General features: G+C 44.9%; 1 protein-coding gene across 1 annotated transcript; it reads left to right on the forward strand.

Moving 5' to 3' along the window:
- Positions 1-49: 49 nt before the first annotated feature.
- On the forward strand, positions 50-11,517 carry POLR3C (RNA polymerase III subunit C). Its single transcript, XM_054295322.1, has 15 exons — positions 50-115; positions 259-459; positions 1,206-1,461; positions 3,102-3,281; positions 3,785-3,873; positions 4,317-4,421; positions 5,217-5,309; positions 6,404-6,484; positions 6,872-6,923; positions 7,411-7,471; positions 7,708-7,858; positions 8,749-8,850; positions 9,930-9,979; positions 10,062-10,211; positions 11,311-11,517. Exons 2-15 carry the CDS (start codon positions 313-315, stop codon positions 11,390-11,392), a joined length of 1,599 nt encoding a protein of 532 aa, XP_054151297.1. The 5' UTR covers positions 50-115; positions 259-312; the 3' UTR covers positions 11,393-11,517.
- The last annotated feature ends 2,242 nt before the right edge of the window (positions 11,518-13,759 follow it).

Below are 13,759 nucleotides of genomic sequence, written 5' to 3' on the forward strand. Positions count from 1 at the left end.
CCATTGGGAGCCGGGCAATGCCGAGCGGCGGCAGCGGAAGTGACGTAGAAGGAAGCGGAGCAGGACGGCGCCGTTGTCATGGCGGCGGTGATGGCGGCTTAGGCCGGGCCTGGTGGTGAGAGCGGGAGGGACATCGGGACACCGGGACGGGGAAAATCCCGGCTGGGGGAACACGGAACCGCGGGGACAGCGCTGATCCTCCCCCGGGAGGGGATCTGCAGCAGAGTCAGCCTCTGTCCCCTCTCTTCATCCATCCAGCTGTTCGTTCTTCCCTTCCTCCCGTTCCGTTCCCGCGATTCCGGAGCCGCCGCGATGACCCAGGCCGAGCTCCGGCTCTGCTCCCTCCTGCTGCGGGAGCATTTCGGGGAAATCGTGGAAAAAGTCGGGAATTCCCTGCTGCGGACGGGCCCGAGGCCGCTGCGGCTGCTGGTGGGGGACACGGGGCTGCTCCCGGATCAGGTACGGGCTGCGAGGGAGGAGGGAATTTTAATATTAAAATCATCTCGTATTGTTTGAAATTAACAGGAAATTATTGGAAGGTAATATGATTTTTTAATTTATTTGAAATTAATATGGTTTTATTCCCATTAAAAGGCGCGGGGTTATTCCCATGAAAAAGGATGGGTTTATTCCCATTAAAAGGGGATGGATTATTCCCATTATTCCTATTAACAGGTACAGGATAACTCCCACTAAAAGGGACCAGTTTACTCCCATTAAAAGGGGAATAATGGGAATTACCTCATGGGGTTATTCCCATTATTCCCCTTAAAAGGAATGGGGTTATTCCCATTAAAAGGGATGGGGTAACTCCCATTATTCCCATTAACAGGCACAGGGTAATACCCATTATTCCCATTAAAAGGGATGAGGTTATTCCCATCAAAAGGGACGGGGTTATTCCCACTAAAAGGAATGGGGTAATTCCCATTATTGACTTTAAAAGGGACAGGATAATTCCCATTACTCCCATTAAAAGGGATGGGTTTATTCCCATTATTCCCATTAACAGGCACGGGGTTATTCCCATTATTCCCATTAAAAGGGATGGGTTTATTCCCATTATTCCCATTAACAGGCACGAGGTAACTCCCATTATTCCCATTAACAAAGTCCCCACTAATTCCCGCTAAAAGCGCCCGCTTGATTTTTATCATTTTATTATATTTTCATTAATTATTCCCGCTCCAACCCGCGCCCCGCAGGTGAAGAAGGCGCTGTGCGTGCTGATCCAGCACCAGCTGGCGCGCTTCGAGGCGCAGCCGCGGGGCTGGGTGGAGTACGAGGCGCGGCGCGAGCGCGTCCTGCGCATCCTGCGCTACCCCCGCTACATCTACACGGCCAAGGCGCTCTACGGGGACCCCGGGGAGCTGCTGGTGGAGGAGCTGCTGCTGCACGGGCACCTGCCCATGAGCGCCGCCGTGGCCAGGGTGGCCGATCGCCTCACCGAGACCATGGAAGGTGAGAGAGAAACTCAGGAGAATGGGGTCTGGGAGTGGTGAATGGGATCAGAGATACTGGGGAGCCTCTGCTCCATGGGCACCTTCCCATGAGCGCCGCCGTGGCCAGGGTGGCCGATCGCCTCACCGAGACCATGGAAGGTGCGAGAGAAACTCAGGAAAATGGGATTTGGGAGTGGGGAATGGGATCAGAGGTACTGTAGGGTGACTGATGGCCTCACCGAGACCATGGAAGGTGAGAGAGAAACTCAGGAGAATGGGGTCTGGGAGTGGTGAATGGGATCAGAGATACTGTAGGGTGGCCGATCGCCTCACCGAGACCATGGAAGGTGCGAGAGAAACTCAGGAAAATGCGATCTGGGGAAGGGGAATGGGATCAGAGGTACTGTAGGGTGACTGATGGCCTCACCGAGACCATGGAAGGTGGGAGAGAAACTCAGGAAAATGGGGTCTGGGAGAAGGGAATGGTGAATGGGATCAGAGGTACTGTAGGGTGGCTGATGGCCTCACCGAGACCATGGAAGGTGCAAGAGAAACTCAGGAAAATGGGATTTGGGAGTGGGGAATGGGATCAGAGGTACTGTAGGGTGACTGATGGCCTCACCGAGACCATGGAAGGTGCGAGAGAAACTCAGGAAAATGGGATTTGGGAGTGGGGAATGGGATCAGAGGTACTGTAGGGTGGCTGATCGCCTCACCGAGACCGTGGAAGGTGGGAGAGAAACTCAGGAAAATGCGATCTGGGAGAGGGGAATGGTCAATGGGATCAGAGGTACTGTAGGGTGGCTGATCGCCTCACCGAGACCATGGAAGGTGGGAAGGGAGCTCAAAACAATGGGATCTGGGAGAGGGGAATGGTCAATGGGATCAGAGATACTGTAGGGTGGCCGATCGCCTCACCGAGACCATGGAAGGTGGGAAGGAGGCACCATCATCCCAAAAAATGGGATTTGGGAGTGATGAATGGTCAATGGGATCAGAGGCACCCATAGGGTGTTCTGTGGGGGGCTGCTGGTCCATGGGCACCTTCCCTTGAGCTCTGCAGTGGCCAGGGTGGCCGATCGCCTCATGGAGACCATGGAAAGTGGGAAGGAGTCTCCTTCATCCCAAAAAATTGGGATCTGAGTTGTTGAATGGGATCACAGGCACTGTGGGGTGGTGTTTGAGGGACCCAGGAGAGCTTTATGGGGACCACAGGGAGCTGCTGGTGGAGGAGCTGAGCTGCTGGTGGTCCATGGGTTCCTTCCCATGAGCTCTGCAGTGGCCAGGGTGGCCGATCGCCTCACCGAGACCACGGAAGGTGGGAAGGAAACTCCTCCATCTCCAAAAAATGGGATTTGGGAGTGGGTTTAGTTGGTGAGTGGGATCAGAGTTACTTTAGGGTGTTTCTCAGCCAGGCTGCAGTGGTGGCCATGGTGTCCCTGTGTTCTCCTGAGCTTCAGGAACATCCAGGATCTGCTCTTGGACAGGTCATGGAGACCATGGAGGGTGGGAAGCTCCTTTAAAACCCAGGGCTTTATTTGGGTTTGTGAATGTGCCAAAGGCTCTGGGGTGCTCGTGGCAGTGAGGACACCACGACCACGTTCTCCAAAGCCTCAGGACCATCCCACACCCACCCCCCGTGTGTCTCCTCCCACCCAGACGGGAAAACCATGGACTACACGGAGGTGTCCAACACCTTTGTGCGCCTGGCAGACACCCACTTCATCCAGAGGTGCCCCACGGCCCCAGAAGTGCCCCCAAATGGCAAAGTGCCACCAGCCCCTGCCCTGAGCATCGCTGACAAGGACATGTACTCGGTGCCTCGCCTCAGCCTCGTCGGTGAGACCCCAAAACCCCAATTCTGGGGTGGGAAATTGGGATTTTCGGGTATTGACTGCTAGGATTAAGTAGAAGTTGTTGATTTATGTTATGTATAAATGAAATTTTAAATTTTAAAAATAGTTTCTGATTAATAATTTAAATTTTAAAAAAATTATTCTTGAATTATTTTTAAATTATAATTTAAATTTTAAAAAAAATTTAAATTATAATTAATTTTTTAAAATTTATTCTTATTTAGAAACTATAGTTTAATTAAAAATATTTTTAAATTATTTAAAAAAATTAAATAAATTTTAAAAAAATTATTTTCAATTATGTAAAAATTATTACTTAAATGTAAAAAATGTTTTAAAATTATTTAAATTATTAAACTTAAATATTTACAAATTATTTACAAATTATTATTTAATTTAAAAAATAAAATTATTTTAAATTTATTATTTAAATTTAAAAAATTAATACTATTTTTATATATTTAATATAATTTTTGGGGTTGACAGGGAAAGGGAAGAGGAGACGCTCGTGTGACGAGGAAGAGGAGGGAGAGCACAAAGCCAAAAGGCAGAAGCAGGAGGGAGGAAGCTCAGAGGTACTGGCAGTGCTGAGATCCATATTCCCAAACATCTTCTGAGGAAACCAGGAATTTTGGTTTTTCTGGCTCTTTTTCATCATAATTTTTTGTGGCTCCTTTCTCTCGTTTTTATGGCTCCTTTCTCTCGTTTTTATGGCTCCTTTTCACCATTTTTCCCATTAAAAGGGATGGAGTTATTCCCATTAAAAGGAATGGGTTTAGTCCCAGTATTCCCATTAATTGGGATGGGGTAATTCCTATTTTTGTGGCTTTTTCCTCGTTTTCCTGGCTGCCATCTCTCAGTTTTGAGGCGGCTGTTCCTTAGCTTCCTGCCCCATTTCCCTCTCTTTTCCTGCCCTTTTACCCCCAATTTTCCTGCCCCTTTTCCCCCAATTTTCCTGCCCCATTTCCCCCATTTTCCTGCCCATTTCCCCTAATTTTTTGTCCTTTTTTCCCCCCAGGCTCCCCCAGATGATGGCATTTACTGGCAGGTGAACCTGGAGCGTTTCCATCAGCATTTCCGTGACCAGGCTCTGGTCAGTGCCGTGGCCAGCCGGATGGACCAGGTCTGTGCCTGCCCCTGGGGCTGTTCCAGATGTAATTCCTGCTTTTCTCTCCCTAATTCCAGCTTTTCCCTCTCTGATTCCTGCTTTTCCTGCTCCAATTCCTGCTTTTCCTGCTCCAATTCCTGCTTTTCTCACTCTAACTGCTGCTTTTCCCATTCTGGAACTGAGCTTTTCCCCCTCTAATTCCAGCTTTTCCCACTCCTTTTCCTGCTCTAATTCCAGTTTCTCCCTCTCTAATTTCCAGCTTTTCCCACTCTAATTCATGCTATTCCCCCTCCAATTCCTGCATTTCCCACTTCTTTTCCGTCCCTAATTTCAGCTTTCCCCCCTCTAATTCCCACTTCTATTTTCCTGCTCTAACTCCAGCTTTTCCCACTCAAATTCCTGCTTTTCCCTCCCTAATTCCAGTTTTCCCCCTCTAACTCCCACTTTTCTCACTCGTTTACCCCTTTAACTCCCCATTTTCCCAGCGCAGACCAGCAGTGAGGTGGTGAGGAATTTCCCCCTCTAATTCCTGCTTTTCTCACTCCTTTTCCCCCTGTAATTCCCATTTTCCCAGCACAGACCAGCAGTGAGGTGGTGAGGAATCTCCCCCTTTAATTTCCCCTTTTCCCCCTGTAATTCCCATTTTCCCAGCACAGACCAGCAGTGAGGTGGCGAGGAATTTCCCCCTATAATTCCCACTTTTCCCCCTGTAATTCCCATTTTCCCAGCACAGACCAGCAGTGAGGTGGCGAGGAATTTCCCCCTATAATTCCCACTTTTCCCCCTGTAATTCCCATTTTCCCAGCACAGACCAGCAGCGAGGTGGTTCGGACCATGCTGCGCATGAGCGAGGTCACCACGGCCTCGGGGGCCTCCCACACTCAGCCCCTCTCCTCCAACGAGGTGGGTCCTGGAAAAGCTCTGGAATCCTCTTGGAACCCAAAATTCTGAGAATTTCAGGTTTTTCTGGGTTGGGAGGGACGTTGGTTTGCTTTTCAGAACAGTATTAATGTAGTTATTAATATAAATATAAGTATACTATAATATACCATAATATACCATACCATGATATACCATGCTATAATATACCATACCATAATATACCATACCATGCCATAACATAACATATTATATAATATATAATATATAATATATAATATATAATATATAATATATTATATATTATATATAATATATAGTATATAATATATAATATATAATATATATAACAATTATATATAATATATGCTTATATATCATATATAAGCATTATATATAATTATATAAATAATATATAAGTATATATAATATATGCATTATATATGCTTATATATTATATATATAAGCATATATATTATGCTTTTATATATAATATATATGGTATTTATATATAAAATAATATACTAAGAGGTATGGTAAATAATTATTATATATATTGTATCTTATATAATTTTCTCTATATTATATGATATCTATTATATTTTATATATGTTTTTTGCTTTACTAAACAATATATAATACAAAAATATATTATTTATAATATATTAGTATATTAAATATATTGGTAGTAGTATTAGTAGTAATAGTACTATTATATAATTATATCGTATGTAATACTATATAATAAGATATTAATGTCTTATTATATAGTACATAATTTCAGACATGATTATATTATTCTATTCTATTTTATGATTTTCTATTATATTCTGTTCTATATCTTATAATGTGTTATATATCATAATATATAATAACATGTTTATATAGACATATAAAGATATATATAATTCTAATATATTTATTATATATATTACATATTTTATAAAATCTCTGCATATTATATAACATATAATATATAATGTATAAAATGTAATAAACATCTATAATCTCTACACATTTAACCCAAATCCTAACCAAAACAGGAAAAAATAGATAAAATGCAATTTTAACCCTTGGAATCCCTTGCCATTCCCTGGTTTTTTTTATATATTTTTTAGATTTTCAGGTCTCTCCCAGCTGGGTACAACATTGGGAAGCAGGTGCTGGACCAGTACCTGGCACTGCTGGCTGATGATCCGGTGAGCCTGGGCCTTTCATTCCATTTTTCCTCCTTTGTTCCTCTGTCTGAGGCTAAAACATGTTTTACTGAGAGTTTAAGGAAGGTTTTTAACAGATACGTAAAGATTTTTAAAGTTATTGAACAGATATCAAAGATATTGAAATTATTTATCAGGTAATAAATAGAATTCTGCATTCTATTTTACTGACACTGAAGGTATTTAACAGATGCTGAAGTTATTTCAGAATACTTGAGTTATTTAACTTATATAAAGCTATAAGTTATAATTTTAAGTTACAGTTATAAAGTTAAAAGTTGTAATTATAAGTTAAAGATTTTTTTTTCCCTGAAATCTTTCCTTTCCCATTCTAAATTTGAAGTAAAATTTCATATTTTCTCCCTGCAGTTGGAGTTTGTGGGGAAGTCGGGGGACAGTGGAGGAGGCACCTACACTGTCAGTATCCTTTGGGGTGATTTTGGGGATTTTGGGGTGATTTTCAGGAGATTTTTGGGTGATTTTGGGGCTATTTTGTGGAGAATTTGGAGGATTTTGGGGGGATTTCAGGATGATTTGGAAGGAATTTTGGGGCAGGGATTTTGGGCAGATTTGGGGTGACTTAGGGTATTTTTTTGGTGATTTTGGGGGATTTTTGTGCAATTCTCCTTGACCTCAACCCCTCCAGACCTGCACAAGGCCTTGGTGTCCCTAGCCATGTCAGATTTGGGCAGCTTTGAGGGATTTTTGGGGTGACTTGGGGTGATTTTCAGGGGATTTGGTGAGTGATTTTCAGGGGATTTTGGGAATGATTTTCAGGGGATTTTTTGGTGATTTTCAGGGGGTTTTGTGAGTGATTTCTAGGGGATTATGGCAGTGATTTTGGGCAGATTTTAGGTGACTTTTGGGGTGATTTTTGCACAATTCTCCTTGACCCCAAACCCCTCCAGACCTGCACAAGGCCCTGGTGTCCCTGGCCACGGCCACGCTGGAGTCCATCGTGGAGGAGAGGTGACCAAGGGGACCTGGAGCCCCTTCCTGGGCTGCCCCAGCCCCTTCCCCACATCCCTCCCTCATTCCCACCCCTCCTGATCTGCCCCCAGCCCCTTCCCCACATCCCTCCCTCACTCCCATCCCCCTGATCTGCCCCCAGCCCCGTCCCCACATCCCTCCCTCACTCCCACCCCTCCTGAGCTCCTCCAGCCCCTTCCCCACATCCCTCCCTCACTCCCACCCCTCCTGGGCAGGTTTGGCTCCCGCTGTGCCCGGATTTTCCGGCTGCTCCTGCGCAAGAAGCACCTGGAGCAGAAGCAGGTGGAGGATTTTGCCATGATCCCAGCCAAGGAGGCCAAGGACATGCTCTACAAGCTGCTCTCGGAGAACCTGGTGGCCTTGCAGGTGAGGGATTTGCCCAGGTGTGACAGCTGGACAGGTGTGGGGCACTTCTGAGTGATCCCACCTGGGATTTGGGCACATTTGGGGAGGGGGGATCCTAAGGGGAGAGATCACAGGGACACCCCTGGGAAAGGGGATTTGCTTCCATTTGGTTTCCACCATCTCTCTGCCCTTCCACAGGAGATTTCCAGCTCTGGGATCCCACAGATTGCCCAGGTGTCACATCTGGCCAGGTTTGGGGCACTTCTGGGCACTTCTGAATGATCCCACCTGGAATTTGGGCACAGGGATCACAGGGACACCCTTGGGAAAGGGGTTATCTCCATTCAGTTCCCACCATCTCTCTGCCCTTCCACAGGAGGTGATTCCCTGCTCTGGGATCCCAGAGATTGCCCAGGTGTCACATCTGGCCAGGTTTGGGGCACTTCTGAATGATCCCACCTGGAATTTGGGCACATTTGGGGAGGGGGAATCCTAAAGGGAAAGGGACACTTCCATTTGGTTCCCACCATCTCTCTGCCCTTCCACAGGAGATGATTTCCAGCTCTGGGATCCCAGAGATTGCCCAGGTGTCACATATGGCCAGGTTTGGGGCACTTCTGGGCATTTCTGAGTGATCCCACCTGGAATTTGGGCACAGGGATCACAGGGACACCCTTGGGAAAGGGGTTATCTCCATTCAGTTCCCACCATCTCTCTGCCCTTCCACAGGAGGTGATTCCCTGCTCTGGGATCCCAGAGATTGCCCAGGTGTGACATCTGGCCAGGTTTTGGGCACTTCTGGGCATTTCTGAGTGATCCCACCTGGAATTTGGGCACAGGGATCACAGGGACACCTCCAGGGAAGGGGACACCCCCAACTTTGTCCCCACCATCCCTCTGCCTTTCCACAGGAGATTCCCAAGACCCCAGACCACGCTCCATCCCGCACCTTCTACCTGTACACGGTGAACGTGATGGCTGCTGCTCGCATGCTGCTCCACAGATGCTACAAGGTGAATCCCAGACACCACAGATCCTGCTCCTGGTCTGTCCAAGATCACAGATCCTGGGCTGTCCCTGCAGGAATTGCCAGGGAATCCAGGCCCTGATGCAGGGAACCATCCCAGAGGTGCCATGTCCAGGTGTCACAGCCCCTCCCTTGTGGTGCCACAGGGGTGGCAGCAGCTCCATCCTCTGTGTGTGCCCTGTTGGGTTTTTGGGAGTGTAGGGCCCCTTGGGAAATAATTTTTATATATCATCTATATTATATATTATATAGTTTTTTATATATTGTATATTATATATTATATATAATATATTATATATTATATATGGTCTTGGTTTTCCCAAATAATATATAATATAAAAATATATTGTTTATAATATATTAACATATATTAGTATATATTATTAGTACACCTGAGCTGGGGGCTCACCTGGTTCTTTCTGGGGCTCCTTCCTTGCTCCAAGGTCCAGGTGTCCGAGCCCTCTCCCTCGTGGTACCACAGGGGTGGCAGTGACTGTCCCCGTGTCCCCCGTGGGTGGCAGTGACCGTCCCCATGTCCCCCATTGGTGACAATTACTGTCCCTGTGTCCCCCATGGGTGGCAGTGGCTGTCCCCGTTGTGACAATGACTGTCCCCCTGTCCCCCATTGGTGTCAGTGACTGTCCCCATGTCCCCCATGGGTGGCAGTGACTGTCCCCCTGTCCCCCATTGGTGACAATTACTGTCCCTGTGTCCCCCATGGGTGGCAGTGGCTGTCCCCATGTCCCCCATTGGTGGCAGTGGCTGTCCCCGTGGTGACAATGACTCTCCCAATGTCCCCCATGGGTTGCAGTGACTGTCCCCCTGTCCCCCATGGGTGACAATGACTGTCCCCATGTCCCCCATGGGTGACAATGACTGTCCCCAGGTCCCCCATGGGTGGCAGTGGCTGTCTCCGTTGTGACAATGACTCTCCCAATGTCCCCCGCGGGTTGCAGTGACTGTCCCCATGTCCCCCATTGGTGACAATGGCCGTCCCCGTGTCCCCCATGGCATTCTCAGTGCTCCCCTCACACCACGCTGGCTTCTCCCCCGTTCCTTCCGCAGAGCGTGGCCAACCTGATGGAGCGGCGGCAGCACGAGATGCGCGAGAACAAGTGAGCTCCGTTGGGGGTGTCGGGCTGGCACGGCGGGCACAGCGCCGCCACCGCCACCTCCCCCGTCCCTGTCCCCTGGCAGGAGGCTCCTGGAGAAGTCGCAGCGGGTGGAGGCCATCCTGGCCTCCATGCAGGCCACGGGGGCCGAGGCGGCGCAGCTGCACGAGGTGGAGGAGATGATCACGGGCCCCGAGAGGCAGCAGCTGGAGAACCTCAAACGCAACGTCAACAAGTGAGGGGGGACCCTGAGCACAGGGGGAGAGGGGGATTGGACTCTGTGTTTCAGAAGGCTTGATCTGTTATTTTATGATATATTTTATATTTATTATATATATACTTATTATTTTATTAAGTAATATCTAATATAATAATATTAATATATAATAATATGAATAGATAAATAATATAAAATATATCGATATAAAATATAAATATAAAATATTTTAATATTTGTAGTACATATTATATAAGTAATATAAAATATAATTCTATAAATATATATTAATATATTATATATCAATAAGTATATAAATATAATTACATTATAATATAGTAATATTCTATTATAATAATAAAGTATCATTATATTCATTTAATATTATATGTTTATAATATAATAAATAAAAAGTATATTAATATATGGATAAATATATAGCATATAATAAAATGTAATGATAAATATTAAAATATATATTCATATAGATTATTCATATCTATAAATAAATATTTAAATATAATTATATTATAATATAGTAATATTCTATTATAATAATAAAGTATGATATTCATTTAATAAATATTATATATATTATAATATAATTAATACATAAATGAAATATAGTAATATATAGATAAAGATATAGCATATAATAAAATATAAATAGAAAAATATTTTATATATTAGTTATATAAATATATATTTTTATATATTAGTTAATATAATATATATTATATTAAAATTATACTAAAAGAATAGAAGAAAGGATTTCATCAGAAGGCTAGCTAAGAATAGAAAAAAAAAAAAATTAAAAACAAAGGCTTATATACATTTATATATCAGACAGAAGAGTCTGAACTAGCTGACTGTGATTGGCCATTAATTAAAAGCAACCACATGAGACCAATCACAGATCCATCTGCAGCACATAATCATTGTTTACATTTTGTTCCTGAGGCTTCTCAGGAGAAAAACGTCTTAAGGAAAGGATTAGATAAAAGAGAAAAACTCTTAAGGACAAGATAAAAGCCGTCTGTGACAGGGGGATGGGAGCAGGGTGGGGAGGGGACTGGGGACCCTGTGGGGACCCTGCCCATCCCTGTGTGTCCCCCAGGATCGACGCCAGTGAGAACCAGGTGGATGAGACCATCTTTGTGCTGGAGTCCTTCATCGAGAGCACCATGAGGAGGCCGTGAGGGACAGGACAAGGACGAGGACAGGGACAACAAGAGGAACGAGGATGTGAGTGGGGACAGGGAGCAGATGCCTCTGCCCGCAGTGCTTGTGCTGCTGAGGAGAATAAAGGAGCACTTGGTAATAACGCACCTGTGTGTCAGGATCCTGATGGCAGACTGCAGGAGGCACTGGTGCCAGTTTGGGTCTGGGAACCACCCTGCAAAATGCAGAATTTCAGCAAGCATCATCCCACTCCAGCCCACAGGTCCCCAAACACCAACACCAGCCTTCTCCCAGGTGAACAAAACTCACCTGCCCAGGTTCCTGGTGCCAGTTTCCTGTGGCCCTCGTGGGCTAAGGCTGGTTCCAAGGAAAAAGCTGTGAAGGCACATTGTGGTAGTTTTGTGTTCCCCTTGGGATGCCTGGAGCTCTGGGCTTTGTGGTTAAAAACCCTAAACCTAACCCTAGGCAGGAAATGCAGCCTAGGGCTAAGGCTGTCTGCAAGGAAAAATCTGAGTTCTGGCCTGGTTTAGTCCGAGTCTGGCCTGGTTTAGTCTGAGTCTGGCCTGGTTTAGTCCGAGTCTGGCCTGGTTTAGTCTGGCCTGGCTGAGTTCTGGCCCTCCCCAGCCCAGCCAGGCTCAGCTGAGCATCTGCAGCCCCTGGGCTGACATGGATGAGACGGACAAATGACACACACACACTTGTGCAAACACTCCCTTTTATAATAATAAAATGTTTAATACTCCTAAAAAGCGCTTCCATCAAAACAGTGCACCACATTCAGAAAGGAAGAGCTTGATTTCAGAAGGCATCGTTTCAGAAAAAATGAGCTTACTGCATTTTACTGGCTTAAAGAAATAATGTTAAATGCTGAAATGGCAAATATGTGCAATACATTATTAAGGCATTAATGCTGCTCAGTAAGGCACGTGTGCTCTCACGTCAAATATCCCTTTTGTGTTAATACTGTCAGTTTCTGTGCTAATGGCCTTGATTCCTCCTTGCTACGGTAAACTCGTATTTTATCAATTTGGTCTTTTCCTGAGTTGTTTGGTCTGTAAACCAGGTGAGATATTAACTCAGTGCTTCCATCCTCCCTCCAGAGAGGGAAAAAGGACAAAATTCTGGTGTGTAGAGGAGCACCATGAAGACACTGAGGTCAGTGAAGAGGAATCGAGACCCAGATGGGAGGGGTGAGGAGATGCCTTTAATTTTAGGCTGAAATCCTGAGATAAAGAGAACCTTTGCTCTTGAACAGCTCATCCTTCACACAGTACCCCATGAATTGTCATGGCCCATGAACACAGCTGTGGAAAAGGGGGGAAAAGGAATGTAGAGAGCCACGAGAGAACTGTTTCCTTGTGGAGAAGTCTCCATAACATTAACAAGAGGGACTTCTCTCCCTGAGTGAAATGAAGGAGGACAATTCTAGAGCTCGTAAACAGACTGAAATTTTGTCACTTTGCATTGTCAGTAGGTAAAGGAAAGTTGTAGGGGGAAGAGGGATGTTCTGAAGGTTTTAATTCTTAGTGCTCCTTCTTTTTAGTTACTGTTAAATCAATATCAAAATAAACTATTAAAAATAAATACTGTTTTTAGGTTTTGAGCCTGCTTTGCCATTCCCTAATCCTATGTCACAAGAAAAGGGTAATTACATTCCAGTGCACGGTATTCACATTTTTTGAACAGAGACATAATTCTCCCAGAATTTTTCCTGAGGAAGGGAGTGAGAAAGCCCTGAGAGAGAAGAGAAAACAATTCTTGTCTCTACTTGCTGCTCCTGTTGTTTGGCACATATGGAATATATTATGGAGATTTTTTACTGAGAGTGATTTGTTAATTGGACTCTGGTGATGGCTGCTTGGATTGATTGACCAATTGGGTCAAAGCTGTGTCGTGACTGACTGGTCACACGTTCTTCTAGTTAGTGTGGAGTATTAGTAACACAGTGTATTGTAGCTTAATAATATAGTATAGCTTAATAATAATCTAGCATAGCTTAATAAAACATTTTACTCAGCCTTCTGAAATCAAGGGGGCAATGCACATTATTCCCACAATGGGGTTTGTGCTGTCAATATACCAGTGCACTTGTGATAGGCCACCACTAAATACATTACATTAATTTCAGTGCATTAACAGAGAAATCTCAAGTAAGTGAACCAAAACCACACAAAATTGGTGTTTCTGTCCAGTTTCAAATACAGCTGCCACAACAAGGAACAGTTCTCATAAATTTGGTGTTTCTGTCCAGTTTCAAGCTAAAGCTGCCACAACAAGGAAGCTTTCGCAGCCTTCCCACAGCTGCATTCGGGGGCCATGTCAACTTACTGGGGGGGTATTTTTAAGGATGAGCTATTCTAGCATAAAAACAAAAGTTCTTTTAA

This window comes from Melozone crissalis, unplaced genomic scaffold, assembly GCF_028551555.1.
Source record: "Melozone crissalis strain CALT ecotype California unplaced genomic scaffold, PUWL_Pcris_2 ptg000637l_1, whole genome shotgun sequence".
Taxonomy (NCBI): Eukaryota; Metazoa; Chordata; class Aves; order Passeriformes; family Passerellidae; genus Melozone; species Melozone crissalis.

Coding starts and splice junctions, on each gene's coding strand:
- POLR3C (XM_054295322.1), top strand. CDS start 313: ATGACCCAGGCCGAGCTCCGGCTCTGCTCCCTCCTGCTGCGGGAGCAT. Junction 460..1,205: donor CGGGGCTGCTCCCGGATCAG/GTACGGGCTGCG, acceptor CGCGCCCCGCAG/GTGAAGAAGGCGCTGTGCGT. Junction 9,980..10,061: donor CACGAGATGCGCGAGAACAA/GTGAGCTCCGTT, acceptor GTCCCCTGGCAG/GAGGCTCCTGGAGAAGTCGC.